The sequence below is a fragment of the Argentina anserina genome, chromosome 3, assembly GCF_933775445.1.
Source record: "Argentina anserina chromosome 3, drPotAnse1.1, whole genome shotgun sequence".
In the NCBI taxonomy this organism is placed as follows: Eukaryota; Viridiplantae; Streptophyta; class Magnoliopsida; order Rosales; family Rosaceae; genus Argentina; species Argentina anserina.
Window position 1 is genome coordinate 14,558,782 of NC_065874.1, and position 13,329 is coordinate 14,572,110.

The window sequence follows — 13,329 nt, forward strand, 5'->3', positions numbered from 1 at the left end:
ATTGTAAAACAATATTAAATAAAACATGGGTAAACGAGTAAATATGCAAATTAACCTGTAAACAATAAACCAAATAAAAAGCTTTTCAATTTAGTTTTAGGAGGGTGTATTCAATCTAGATTTCAAATGATTTTGTTTGAATTCTTATTAGAATCAGGCTAGAGAGATTTTCCATGTTCATTGTTCATGTCTTCTTATTAAATTTCTTTAATGATGGGTGAAGGTTGGCTTTTGAAGCAGGGGGAGGAAATGGGAATTCTTCTGTTTGCTAAGCCTATGTGTTTGCTTAATCTTCCTAATGGAATTCAATTGGTTTTTGTTTGGGTGTGTGCAATTGTTAAACTTCTACTTAATAACCATTAAATTAGTTAAAAATTTGTAGATTTATTTCAGCTCTGACTTGATAGTCATCATTTAGTAACTTCAATAGGTTTGTTTTATGAAAAAAACCCGCACACACACGAGTGAGATTTTTCGCAGGCGTATAACACTTGATGCACTGCTAGTATTCATAAACTCCGAAGTCTAAATTCTAAACATGAAAAACATATTAGTTTACGTCCTTGCCAGTAAAGTAAACGATGTCGTTCTCTGAGGCTCTTACAAAAAACTGCTTGCATCAATGGGCGGGTCCAAAAATGATCAAGGATATTACTGTAAGTACACAATATATCAACACTCATATTTCAGGTAAATAAATTTTTGAAAAATAGGCGGGTAGAGAAATTTCCGCGCCCTAAAGACACGCCATGTGGCACAGGACTTCCACTAAATCCCCGCTTGTCCGCGCTAAATACGCTCCACGTGGCACAAAAATTCTCTTAAAAAAGTTAAAATCCCGTAAATTTCGACATAGCGATATATAAGAACCGAAGCGGGTTTTAGGTTCAAGAATCAGATTTCTGCAAGCGATTTATGGTTTCAGGTACGACCCACTCCCCTAAATCTCTATTCTTCTTTTTCTTCAAAATTTCGATTTCTAGGTTTCGATTTGAATTGCAGTGATGGGAAGCAAAGTCATCTACTTCGATAAAGGATGGAGCTCTCTGCAGGAGGGGATCACGAAGCTGACGAAGATTCTCGAAGGAGCTACCGGCGGCAGTTGTCACTTCAGTCCCGACGAGTACATGGCCATCTACTCCACCATCTACGACATGTGCACTCAGAACTCCCCCAATTACTCGCAGCAGCTCTACGACAAGTACGGCGCGTCGTTGAAGGACTACGCCGCCGCGGCGGTGCTGCCGGCGATTGCGGGGAAGCACGGCGAGTTTATGCTGAGGGATTTCGTGCGGCGGTGGGGGAATCACAAGGTCATGGTGAGGTGGATGTCTCATTTCTTTAGTTATCTTGATATGTGGTTCGTGGCGTCGAGGAGTTTGAAGAAGCTGAGGGTGGTTGGGCTGGTTGTGTTTCGGGATTGCGTTTTCGAGAAGGTGAAGAGGAATGTGGTGAGTTGTTTGGTTATGCTTGTTGATAGGGAGCGCGAGGGGGAGCAGATTGATAGGGGGCTGGTGAAGAATGTGGTGGATGCTTTTGTGGAGGTTGGGATGGGGGAGATGGGGGTTTACGAGGAGGATTTCGAGGCGGTGATGGTGGCGAGTAGCGGGGAGTATTACTCGCGCAAGGCGGCGAGTTGGATTGTGGAGGACTCAAGTCCCGGGTACATGGTGAAGGCAGAGGAGTGTTTGAGGAAGGAGAAGGAGAGGGCTTCGGTTTATATGCATTCGAGCAGCGAGGAGAGGCTGGTGGAGAGCGTGGAGCATGAGCTGCTGGTGGTTCGTGCGAGGGAGCTGATTGATATGGAGGATTCTGGATGTCGTGCTTTACTTTGTGGTGATAAGTTGGAGGATTTGAGTAGGATGTTTAGGCTTTACCGTAATATACCTCAGGGGTTGGAGCGGATGGGGAATGTGTTTAGACAATATGTGACGGATGAAGGTAAGGCCTTGGTTCAGCAGGCGGAAGATGCTGCGGGTAGGGAGCAGGGTTCGAGAGGAGGTGGGGGCGAAGTGGGACTGACCCTTGTCAGGAGAATATTGGAGCTTCATGATAAGTATTCGGCGTATGCCAATAGTTGCTTTATGAACCACTCGGTATTTCATAAGGCTTTGAAGGAGGCCTTTGATGTCTTTTGCAATAAATATGTTGCTGGGAGTTCAAGTGCTGAAATACTTGCTGGATACTGTGATAATTTACTCAGGAAGGGGAGTAGTGAAAAGTTGAGTGATGAAGCTATTGAGGAAACTCTTGAGAAGGTTGCTAAGCTGCTTCCTTATTATGATGAGAAAGACCTTTTAGCAGGATTCTGTAGGAGAAAGCTTGCTCGTCGCTTGCTATTTGATCGGAGTGCCAGCGAAGACCATGAGCAAAGTTTTTTAACCAAGCTGAAACAGCAAGGTGGAGGGCTCACCTCAAGGATGGAAATAATGGTGAGTTGAACTGTTGTCCCTTGTTTTGTTTGCATGTTCCAATTTCAGTAGATGTAAAATTGAAACCTGCAATCTGTTTTTTTTTTTTTTTCGCAGATCCAAGATATGACAATGGTGAAGGAAAAGCAGACTAAATTCGAACAATATCTTGGAACCAACCTAAATTTTAAACCTGGTATCGCATTTTCAGTCACTGTTCTTAGAACTGGTTGCTGGCCAAGTTACAAATCATCTGCTATTAACCTTCCCGGTGAGATGGTCAAATGCGTTGAAATGTTCAAACAATTCTTCAGTTCAGAAAAGAAAGACAGTAAATTGTCATGGATATACTCATTGGGCACTTGCAACCTTGTTGGGAAGTTTGAACCAAAACCCCTTGAATTGGTTGTATCAACCTATCAAGCAGCTCTGCTGCTTCTATTCAATCATTCTGATAGATTAACCTTCTCAGAAATATCAACTCAGCTAAATCTCAGCAATGAGGATGTGGATAGATTGCTTACTTCACTGTCATGTGCCAAGTACAAGATTCTCGTTAAGGAGCCAAATACCAAGACTGTTAAGCCAGAGGACAGCTTTGTGTTCAACTCGAAGTTTACTGACAGGATGAGGAAAATTAAGATTCCTCTCCCACCAATGGTTGATGAAAAGAAGAAGGTTACTGAAGATGTTGAGAAAGAACGGAAGTATGTTATTGATGCTGCACTTGTTAGGATAATGAAGAGTCGAAAAGTTTTGGGTCATCAAAAATTAATCATGGAGTGTGTTGAGATGCTGCAGCCCATATTCAGGCCGGATGTCAAAGCAATTAAAAAGCGCATTGAAAATCTAATTGCCGGCGAGTACCTGGAGAGGGACAAGGAAGACTCCAGTATTTTCAAGTATCTAGCCTGACTTAAGGTACATTTGGGTCTTCATAGATCTCTAACGGAACATGATGTGCATTTTGTGCATTTTGTGCAGGGCTTTCAGAAATTCTAGGTTTTTTGTGCAATACAGGCTTAACTCTCTAATGTGGTTTTTTGGTATGTTATGTGTAGTAACTAGTAAGTACCCTTTTGAAACTTTCTGTGGTAGGCCTATAAGAAAGGCAAGCCTCAGTTCTTGGGGATGATGTCCAGGAAACTGAACTTATCCTTTTAGTTTATGGTATTTTACTTATCATATGAGTCATATTGCTTGTTATATTTGTCATATGGTCACCTGTATTTATGTGGTCCACAGATGTGTCACATAGAAAGACTTGTGTTCCAATAGCTTGAGCTCTTGATGAGCATTCTCGTAACTGTGTTACAAACTTAAAATGAACCTCTAGGCTTCTATTTTAGGTTGTAAGATGCCATCACAGCTTAAGTTGGGCAGCAAACTGATTCAGAAACTCGATCTATGGCTAGATGATGATTGATTCTGTGAGAATTAACTTAGTCAAGCATCGTTGTAGAGTTTAGGAATCTGTCTATAAGAGTACACGTTATTTTGTGATGAGCAGAACAAGTTCCATGTTGTTACATTTAGCTTAACAGCAACATACTAATGTTGCTGGAGTCTGGTTGTCAATCCTAGTTTCTCCATCATGAATAGCATTTGCGACCTGCTTCATCTTTTGGATTCCCTTCATTGGAATTGGTTCCCCAATTGGTGAACAGCTCAACTTGAAAATGTTTCTGTAGAATTGGGTTTCAGGGCTCATCCTTCCTTGCCCAAGGCTCCTAATTTAATTGATTCATATGTACGTATATAATTTTTTTTTCTTCTGATAGTGTGTTAGCTACTTTTGTAGCTCGAGAGTTTCAAAAAATTTCTTCAGCGCATCAGAAAAACTCAACTGTCTGGACTCCGGAGAGTAGCACCTCGAGTTGGGCAAAAACACATTGGACCAGACGACTTGCAAAGTCAAGCACGAAGTGACTGTAATGTGGACCGAAGTCACTATCTAGTTGAAAGTTTAAACCAATGTTTGTATCAATTAGACTCCGCTAACTAATATTGACAGTGAGGGATGTTCTCAATGAAATTGAAACATTTTACCCAACACGATTCTCGTCCAGAAACTTCAGTGGTAGCTATCGCCCCATTCTCCGATTAGGACCGCAATGGGTCTAGGCTTGACTTGCCTATTGACGTTGACGACGGGTGCTTGCCGGAGAGCCGAAGACCACATTTATATCTACTCCACCGCCGGCAGTGGGGTATGATTAATCCTCATTAGAGGCAGCTCAATTGACAGAGTACTAATGAAAGATGCTGTGAGATTTTTGTTAAAATGGGGAGTGGAGTAGCAGATTTTGAGGAGATAGTTGTGACCTGCGAGTACTACGTACTAACCCACCATTCGATGAAAGGATGAACCGGTGGTTGAGAATCATAATGAAGACTGAGAAAGGTTTAGGCTATGAAGAATTAGCCATTATTCTTGAGCAATTGCAACGCATGTTCAAAGTGGATCTTAAATCGAATGGAGAATATAGTACGATTTGCTACATATTGGAAACCCTTTTGTGCAACTTAACCTGATATGTCGTCGTGAAATCGGGTTTTAAGCTAATTTTCTCTAGTTCATCACCATTATCATCACATTTTAGATGAAGATATAGTGTTTATCTTGAATGATTCAGTGATTTCGGAGTAGTTCACTGTTTTTTCATGAGAATGATTTGATTGTCGGATTACATTCTGTAGGTTGATGACTTATCAAATTATTATGATCGACTTCTGGTTGAATCTCTCTGTTGGATAATGTGCTGAGCATTCTGAAAATAAACATATCTACGATAACTTGAAGTCTTACACTCCTACTTAGGTAGTTAGGTACATTTAGAAAGCACTCCCATGTGTACATAACTGCTAGATATATTTACTTCCTCTCATAATAATTGTCTGACTTTCAGGGACCAAATTAGAGCATTGTGTTGTCGCCGACGGGTACTCTACACATAGGGCAAGAGCCTTGTCGCCTTAGCCATATGTCTATGCAGGCCAAGTGAAACAAGTGTTTACAGATGGGAAGTTCTCTTGTGTACTCTCCATCCTCCAATTCCTGCAAATTTGATTCATCATTAGTTCTAGTTGTTTTAATCACTCGGCAAAAACCACGACTTGATTTAGTTTCCGCTTCACGAATCGAGTCCAGGTTGCAAGAGACATTGTCTACCTGTAAGCAAATGGTGCAGCATAACTCTTCCGAAGAATCGATGATATCGCCAGAACAAAATATAGTTTGAGGGATATTTTGAATGCATTCTGGGGATAACCCCTGTGCTCTAATGATGTCATAGAGTTCATAAACCTCCCTGTATGACTCCAGCGTGCTTACCTGCCCAGCAAGTTTCAGATTTTGTCACTTTAAATTGATATAATGTGCTGGTTGACTAGGAGAGATGCTTACTTGCCAATGATAGGCCTTTAGCACAGCATAGCTCACCCACTCCCTAAACACCTTCCCATTTACCAACCCACCTAGGAGAGCAACCTAAAACATGTAAAATACTACATATCAACATCAAGATGAACCTCAATATATTATAATGACTAGTTGACTACGACAACTACATACCACCATTCATTGCATGCATACAATTACAACTCAAAATACTGATTATATTAAAGATTGCTTGAAATTCAAGATTGTGTAATGGTTGATCAAATGAAACTTCAAGAGAGCTTCTTCATATACCTTCAACTAGAAGAACTAGACAATAACTGTCAAAATGTTCTCAAACAAAACCATTTACCTTAGACAATGGCTGCCCATGAACTACCAAATCCATCAACTGAATGGCAGCAATAGCCCCCGTCAAACCGCCTACTCCGGCTCCGATAGAAAATCCAGTTTCTGTTGTCTGGCCTTTCATGGCTCCATGAACTGCTCCCACCACAGCTCCTCCTACAAAATCAACAATCTTTTAAAACAGAGGAATACACCAAAATGATTTGTTAAGTATTACATCGTGAATTTGTGATCACCAAGTACAAACTTCCCAATTTACACAAAGAAAACCTTCAAAAAACATATACACATACCTACTGCAAGAATGCAGGTAAATCCAGCAAGAAGAACTGTCTTAGCAACTCCAATCAGAGCTCCACTTCCCAAACCCTCAAGTGTAGCCAAAACCCACAGAGAAACAACCTCTTTAGCTCTCAATGCACCCTCCAATAAGCCTGAAAATAACTCCTCGCACAAACTATACATGATTAAGTGTTGAGTAGGAACAGAGTGACCGAGAAAGAGGTAGAGACTTGGTGAAGGAACCAGAAGATGAGCTTGAATTTATATAGTGATGTTCCGTTTAATTGAATAATTTTGAGTTGGGGGCTTCCCCAACCCCTTTCAAAAAAGAAGAAGAAGACAATCTGACTGCAAAATAATATATTTCTCCTTTCAATCTTAGTACTATCAATATGAACAATAAAAAAATTATGCTCACACAGTTTTAAAATGATAGCTTTGAGAAAATGAAGGCTCTAACAATAAAGCGCCACCAGTTACATGTTTTATATTATTTTAGAGACGAAGCAGTGTAGGAATGAGACAACACAATATGCTAGAGCAAGCAAGCCCTCTATAATTGATGGACAAATAAGGCATGTTTTTCCTTTCTTAATCGTTCAATTTTTTGGGTATAAAGAATTGAAAGAAAACAATTGCTTACCAAACCTCCCACTTAGCCTAATCAACAATTAGTAGTCATTTCTTAATCAACAGCATTTATGCCACTATGTTTTATTAGCATGTGTTGCAGTGTTGGTAAAGCATAAAGCAAGTTGCTAGCACATATAAGAAGTTAACTAGCTAACTATGGTATTCCACTAAACGCCTCTTAATTTGGGTTTCACTTGTGTTTTCACGATGAAAAGTAAGAAAACAAACAAAGCCAAAGCGTGTTATTATCATACTCACATAACAAAATGTACGTACGTGCTAAGAATTCATATTCATACTTGTTTTAAGAAATAAGAGCTTGTTTATTACTTTTAACAAGATGTGTTGAAACATTCGAATGAATTAGATAGCTCTTATCCGAGTTTAGGGTTTAGATTCTTTGTTTGGGAACATATATAACATGTGGGACACGAGCCATTTGTCTCTTTCAATTCATAATAGTACTTCTAGCTTAGTTGACATTTGTTTAATGCAACTCTTAACTTGCATCATTCAATATTCGAATTATTGTAAGAAAAGAATAGGACCGGACCGTGGGCGTTACCCAGTTACAGTAACATGTTAAAGTTGCAGGCTCAATTCATTGTACTATACAGATTGGATTGGTTCATCAAATGCTACTTGAAGCCGAGGTCCCCCGCTAAACTGGCTTTTAATGTTTGGTAATTCTTTCCTGGTTGTAAAAGGACAAGTTTGGCATCCATCTATCAATGCAAATAGGAAATTCTTTATGGCAGTCACCAATACAAACGAAGGCTAAACTAATAGAAGAAGCAGAGTATGCAAAACCAGGTGCTGGGGTAGAGGTTCGGGGCTGTGGGCTGCTATAATTGCTTATGGTAGATAGAGTATGATATTTAATGTAAATGGCAGACATAGTACATACGTAGTGATATATAGCAACTGGGTTGCTTACCCTTGATTTTTTGCTTTGATATATGCCTTCACCAAAATGAATGCAGAGATATTTCCATTTACAACTTGATGTGCTATCCCCAACAAGAATCAACCCCACCAGGATTAGTATTAATCAGTTTTGTTTCAGATAAGAGAAATAAATTACTTTGGTTGACAAATTTGGATCTGAAGATGAATTAAAGGGTATTGTCAGAAGCACCTACCAAACACCAATTAAGTTGAAGACCCTAGCAAAGAAGGCCAAGGCAAGCTAGAGGCATATAGACATAATTTGGAGCCTTGGAGGGGAAAGAAGGCTTGACAACTTATACACATCCTCAATGAATGTAGGAACTTTTGCTTGCATTATATCATTTGGTCTACGTACCGATACTTAATTATAACATTCGAGATTATGCAGGATTATACACATCAAGATAGGACAAATGTATTTGGGTAAGGAATTAACCCCCCATAAATTGAAGGAGAACAAAAGATTTAAAGTTCTGTATTTTGTGTTTGAATTCTTATGTTCTTTTCCGATCTTGTGGTGCAATGCTAATCCTTCCATATCTTCAGTGGATTCATGTTCGCCTCATTTTCTAGTTAGTATTTATGCTTAATAGCCAATTTGCTATCCACATAGGAACTTTTCTGGTTGCTCCATTATTTACTTTCAAATGTGAGATTCTTACTACTTTACATTAGATACTTGATAATCTAACTTCATATGTCACTGAGAGATCAGGTATTAACACTACAGTCACTACTACTCCATTTTTTGTCCTACCATTTCTTGTCTACCTCCACTACAAAAAATGTTTTCAAAACCCACGTCTTGGTTTCGTGGGCATTGACCCCAATACCCACATTTTATTGTGGCCATGGCTATTACCCACTGTGCAGCATCATTTGGGGATTGCTGCCGTGGCCATTGCTAAAATTGCCACATTTCTAAGGCATTTGTGGGATCTTCTCACATGGGCCAGGCATGAGACCTACCACTGATGACCCTTACGATTATACAACAATCGTGCCAATCTCTATTTAATAATAATAATGTATACCCACAATTGCTTTGCTTTCGTGACTATGACAAAACTAATTTTAAAAATATATATTTATTGATTTGATATTTGGTAATTAGTACTTTAATTGAGCTGTGAACGAGTAATAATGTACAATCTCTACATACAACCCATTTGACAATTGGTAATTACAAATATTAACTGAGAACTTCTCTAATATTAATGGAAGCACCAACTACATGAGTCTTCTTCTTCTACCTTTGCCAATATCATTGTGCCTCCACACATCTAATTCTTAGCCCCAAGTGCAAGTCTACATCTTACAAGGTAAAAGAAATTTGTAAGTCACAAAATACTACCTCAAACACTTCAATACAACATCCTTCTTTGCGATACATATGGTTCTAACTGTGTAGAATTTGGGACCAAAATAACAGTCTAGTAGACTAGTACACAGCCCACCTGGCATTATAACAGTTGAAAATAAGTTATTCAAGATCAATAATTCAAATTTCATATTTAAGGAATGAAGTCGGTAATCTAATACTGTAATACATGCAAAGCAATTCTTGTCAAGTTAATCTACAAAGTACTTTGGCGACAGGTTCATAATAGCTCTGCAAACATAAATATCAACAGTACTAGTGTATGATAAAATAAGTAATAACAAAACACAATCAATTTCACCATAACATATATACAATTTTCTTTGCATGAACAGATATACACATACAACTACTATAAAAGAGGATTACATAATTACTCTCCATTTTGTCATATATATTCACTCATTAATATTAACATTAACAAGAAATTAATACAATAGAAATACTAAAATTATTTTACTTTCAAAGTGACAATAGCTAATACTTACAGTTTCTCACGACAGTATGGAGCACATGAAAGCACTAAAGGGTTCATAAGAGTTTCTGTTTGCCATGATTCTCACCTAACTAAAAAAAAAAGGACAACTACACATTCAGGCATTTAGCAAATGAGAGAAAGTACTTTGTCATTTTAAAATCCAAATGAAACTAGAGTCATATACTAACCTCTGTTCATCATATGACAGTAAGTTGAATTATAAGATTCACATCATCTACGTTTTACTTGTAAGATATCAGTATCATAGTACTTCCAACTGACTTCTATAAAACAAACTGCTCAACAAACAAATTAAAAAAGAGTACTCAGAAATGAGCCTCAAGCACCACAACTTTTCCCTGTCTAGGTCTCACTTGAGTAAACAGAGTAGTTAGTATGCATGATGATTTTTTGTTTGCATAAAGGCCCTTCGCAGCAACTGATTTTTAAACAAAAATCAGCTACAAAATCAAACAAGTCTTCATGCCTACAAGATTTAAGAGTGTCAAACCCTTGTATACAACTGTAACAAATTGAGATCGATTACCTAGTACACCAAAACAATGTAGAATGATACATGAAAATAGAGAAAACATAAACTCTTGCAAATATGTTTTAAAACTCATATACTACTTTAAATTTCACACACTACGCAATGGAGTCTAAAAGTACGTACTGAATTTCTTCTTAAAGGAAAGGGTCTCCAAAAAGACAGTAAGGAATACTTGCCAGTTATGTCATCTAACATAAAAAAAGTAAGAGTTAGAAGCAAAAAAAAAACCATGCAATACTAATATCATTTGGTTAAAAGGTGAAAAGGATCACATTGAGAATAAGTTGAGTGAAGCATGAAAACATATTAGATACTTACCTGGTAAAAACCAACTGAATTGAAAACCCAAGCTGAGATTCAAAAGTTCAAAAGAGGTTCCATTTAAAATTCCATTTTTCTCATCACATGTGCTCAAATTTTCATCCATAATGCTACGTGAAGAGCGCAAACTGTGACCAAAAGATGCCAGCTTGTCAAAGTAGTGGCTGTGTATTTAGATAGAGGATTAGCATGTTATACTATCAACACAAAATCTGACGATAACATCTGTATGATGACGTTAATTTAAACAAACTATGCAAGTATGAGAAGCATATAACCAAAACAATTAAGGCTTTCCCCAGATAGAACTAATAAACTGAGAGTTATGTGCTAGCATCTATGAGTTTTGATAACTATATAACATGTAATCAGTGTTTGATTGATATGATCAAAACTCAACGTTGAAAACAAGTTCTTGCTTTATTGTAACAGTCTAAACTAATAGAATTCATTTATGTGGTACATGTCTTTTTCCAATGTAGCAACTGAGGAAATATATGAAATGAAGAAATACAAAATTTCAAAAACTAAATACCAACTAATTGCAATCATATTTGGTGTCCTCCAATTTTAACAACAAAAATGAAAGTTGATAGTTCATATTCCTCTTCGGTAGAATATGGATTCATATAATCAAATTTACAGTGCCTACCAATTGGACCCATTTTTCTATATATCCGCCAACATGATTGCAGTGGTCAATAGTTCCTTACTCGAAGCACATCAACGCAACTCTATGTTCATCATTATATAACCACATTCATATGGAAATAGTAACTAAGAAGCAGCCCTTTGATGCGATTATATAGATGCAAACTAAGTAAATAAGAACTCCTACTTATGCAAACAAAACCCAGTTCCAATTTGCATTACAACAACTAACACAGTTCTTATTGATCATATTATCCCAACACTCACCAAAACGTAAGACCAAGTGAGCTAATAAGCACCTTGATTTCTTTAGTTCTCTGTCGAACATCAAATTCTTTCTCGTATGAAGAAGCCCATTTCTCACCCGCTTTCCGTCGAACCAAATTTTGATTTAAAACTAGGAACTTTTTCAGAAAAAAAAAGATATGGCCTAATAGAAAAGGAAAAAGAATCAGAGGAACTTACAATTTCACATGGAAGAATGGCGCTCGATTATGAGATTCCTCCGTGCATTGTTTCTCAATTTGGAGAGAGAGAGAGAGAGAGAGAGAGAGAGAGAGCCATTTTAAAGTTAGTATAATATATTTCAATTCAGTTTAAACCGACTTGAGGAGTTGAGCGTTAAATAGACTTGATCTATATTTGAGTTCAGTTTAATAGGTAGTATTTAACCTACTCACGAATCTTCACAATTTGTGAAAAAATTAAATTATTTAAGATAATATTTATAAATCATGTAATTATATTTTGTTGATGTCGGAAGAATTACCCCACTTTAAACTTAGAAATTAATATTGTATATAACATACCCACGCTTTTGTAGTAAATGTGGCAATATAAACTTCATTATGGTGGGGGCAGTGTTTCTACAGGGCAGAATAGAACTACATCCCACGAATCCGATAGAAATTGTGCCCAAGACGTAGCTATTTGTCACGGACCTAGCCATTCGGCTGCCACACTTGGTCCATGCGGCGCTCCATCCCCATGGATCCAGCCTTATCCAACGCGGCAATACACTGGTTTCGCCCTGCCTTGGGCTCATCAGGGGATCGGCTCCAGACCCCTACCTGTGTGTAGGGCGGCCAACTCGCCTCTTTGACGTTAAGTCCTCGACTAGCAACAAGCTCTCCGAATTTAACCGGGTCGGCATGCTTGAACCCCTCGGAAGGAGCAGCCATATATCTCCCACACATTGAATCTTGGAGCAAATCCCATATATGCATGAAGTTCTTTCAACCAGTAGCCCACGATCGACACTCCCAAAATAGGGACGTGACATCCTCCCCCACCAAACTTGGTGTACGTCCTCGTACACAGCATCCTCCCTTGCGGCCCGCGCAACCCTTATGCGCCCGCGATGCCTAGTGCGACGAAAAGGAGTTCCCAAAGATCTTCCACCCAACAATGACTTCGCGCCGGATCTCTCTTGTCCTGGACATTGCCACGGATCTTCTCGTCCGGTCCTCCCCCTGGAGGCGACCCTGCCTACTCGACTCCCCCGCGGAGTCCCCCGTATCTTGGGGACACGGCGACACGTATGAGCGCTTGGCGAACACAACGACAGCGATGTTGAGGTGGCTCTGATACCACTTGTCACGGACCTAGCCATTCGGCTGCCACACTTGGTCCATGCGGCGCTCCATCCCCATGGAGCCAGCCTTATCCAACGCGGCAATACACTGGTTTCGCCCTGCCTTGGGCTCATCAGGGGATCGGCTCCAGACCCCTACCTGTGTGTAGGGCGGCCAACTCGCCTCTTTGACGTTAAGTCCTCGACTAGCAACAAGCTCTCCGAATTTAACCGGGTCGGCATGCTTGAACCCCTCGGAAGGAGCAGCCATATATCTCCCACACATTGAATCTTGGAGCAAATCCCATATATGCATGAAGTTCTTTCAACCAGTAGCCCACGATCGA

General features: G+C 39.1%; 2 protein-coding genes across 2 annotated transcripts; one reads left to right on the forward strand and one right to left on the reverse strand.

Annotated features, from left to right (window-relative positions):
- The first annotated feature begins 997 nt into the window (after positions 1-997).
- On the forward strand, positions 998-3,391 carry LOC126786326 (cullin-1-like). Its single transcript, XM_050512112.1, has 2 exons — positions 998-2,432; positions 2,529-3,391. Exons 1-2 carry the CDS (start codon positions 1,005-1,007, stop codon positions 3,324-3,326), a joined length of 2,226 nt encoding a protein of 741 aa, XP_050368069.1. The 5' UTR covers positions 998-1,004; the 3' UTR covers positions 3,327-3,391.
- Positions 3,392-5,174: 1,783 nt separating this feature from the next.
- LOC126786331 (NEP1-interacting protein-like 1) lies at positions 5,175-6,681 on the reverse strand. The gene is made up of 5 exons (XM_050512124.1): positions 6,453-6,681; positions 6,164-6,315; positions 5,818-5,901; positions 5,584-5,745; positions 5,175-5,469 (listed from the first exon to the last, which is right to left on the reverse strand). The coding sequence occupies exons 1-5, from the start codon at positions 6,622-6,624 to the stop codon at positions 5,329-5,331; spliced, it is 711 nt and encodes a 236-aa protein (XP_050368081.1). The 5' UTR covers positions 6,625-6,681; the 3' UTR covers positions 5,175-5,328.
- Between the last annotated feature and the right edge of the window lie 6,648 nt (positions 6,682-13,329).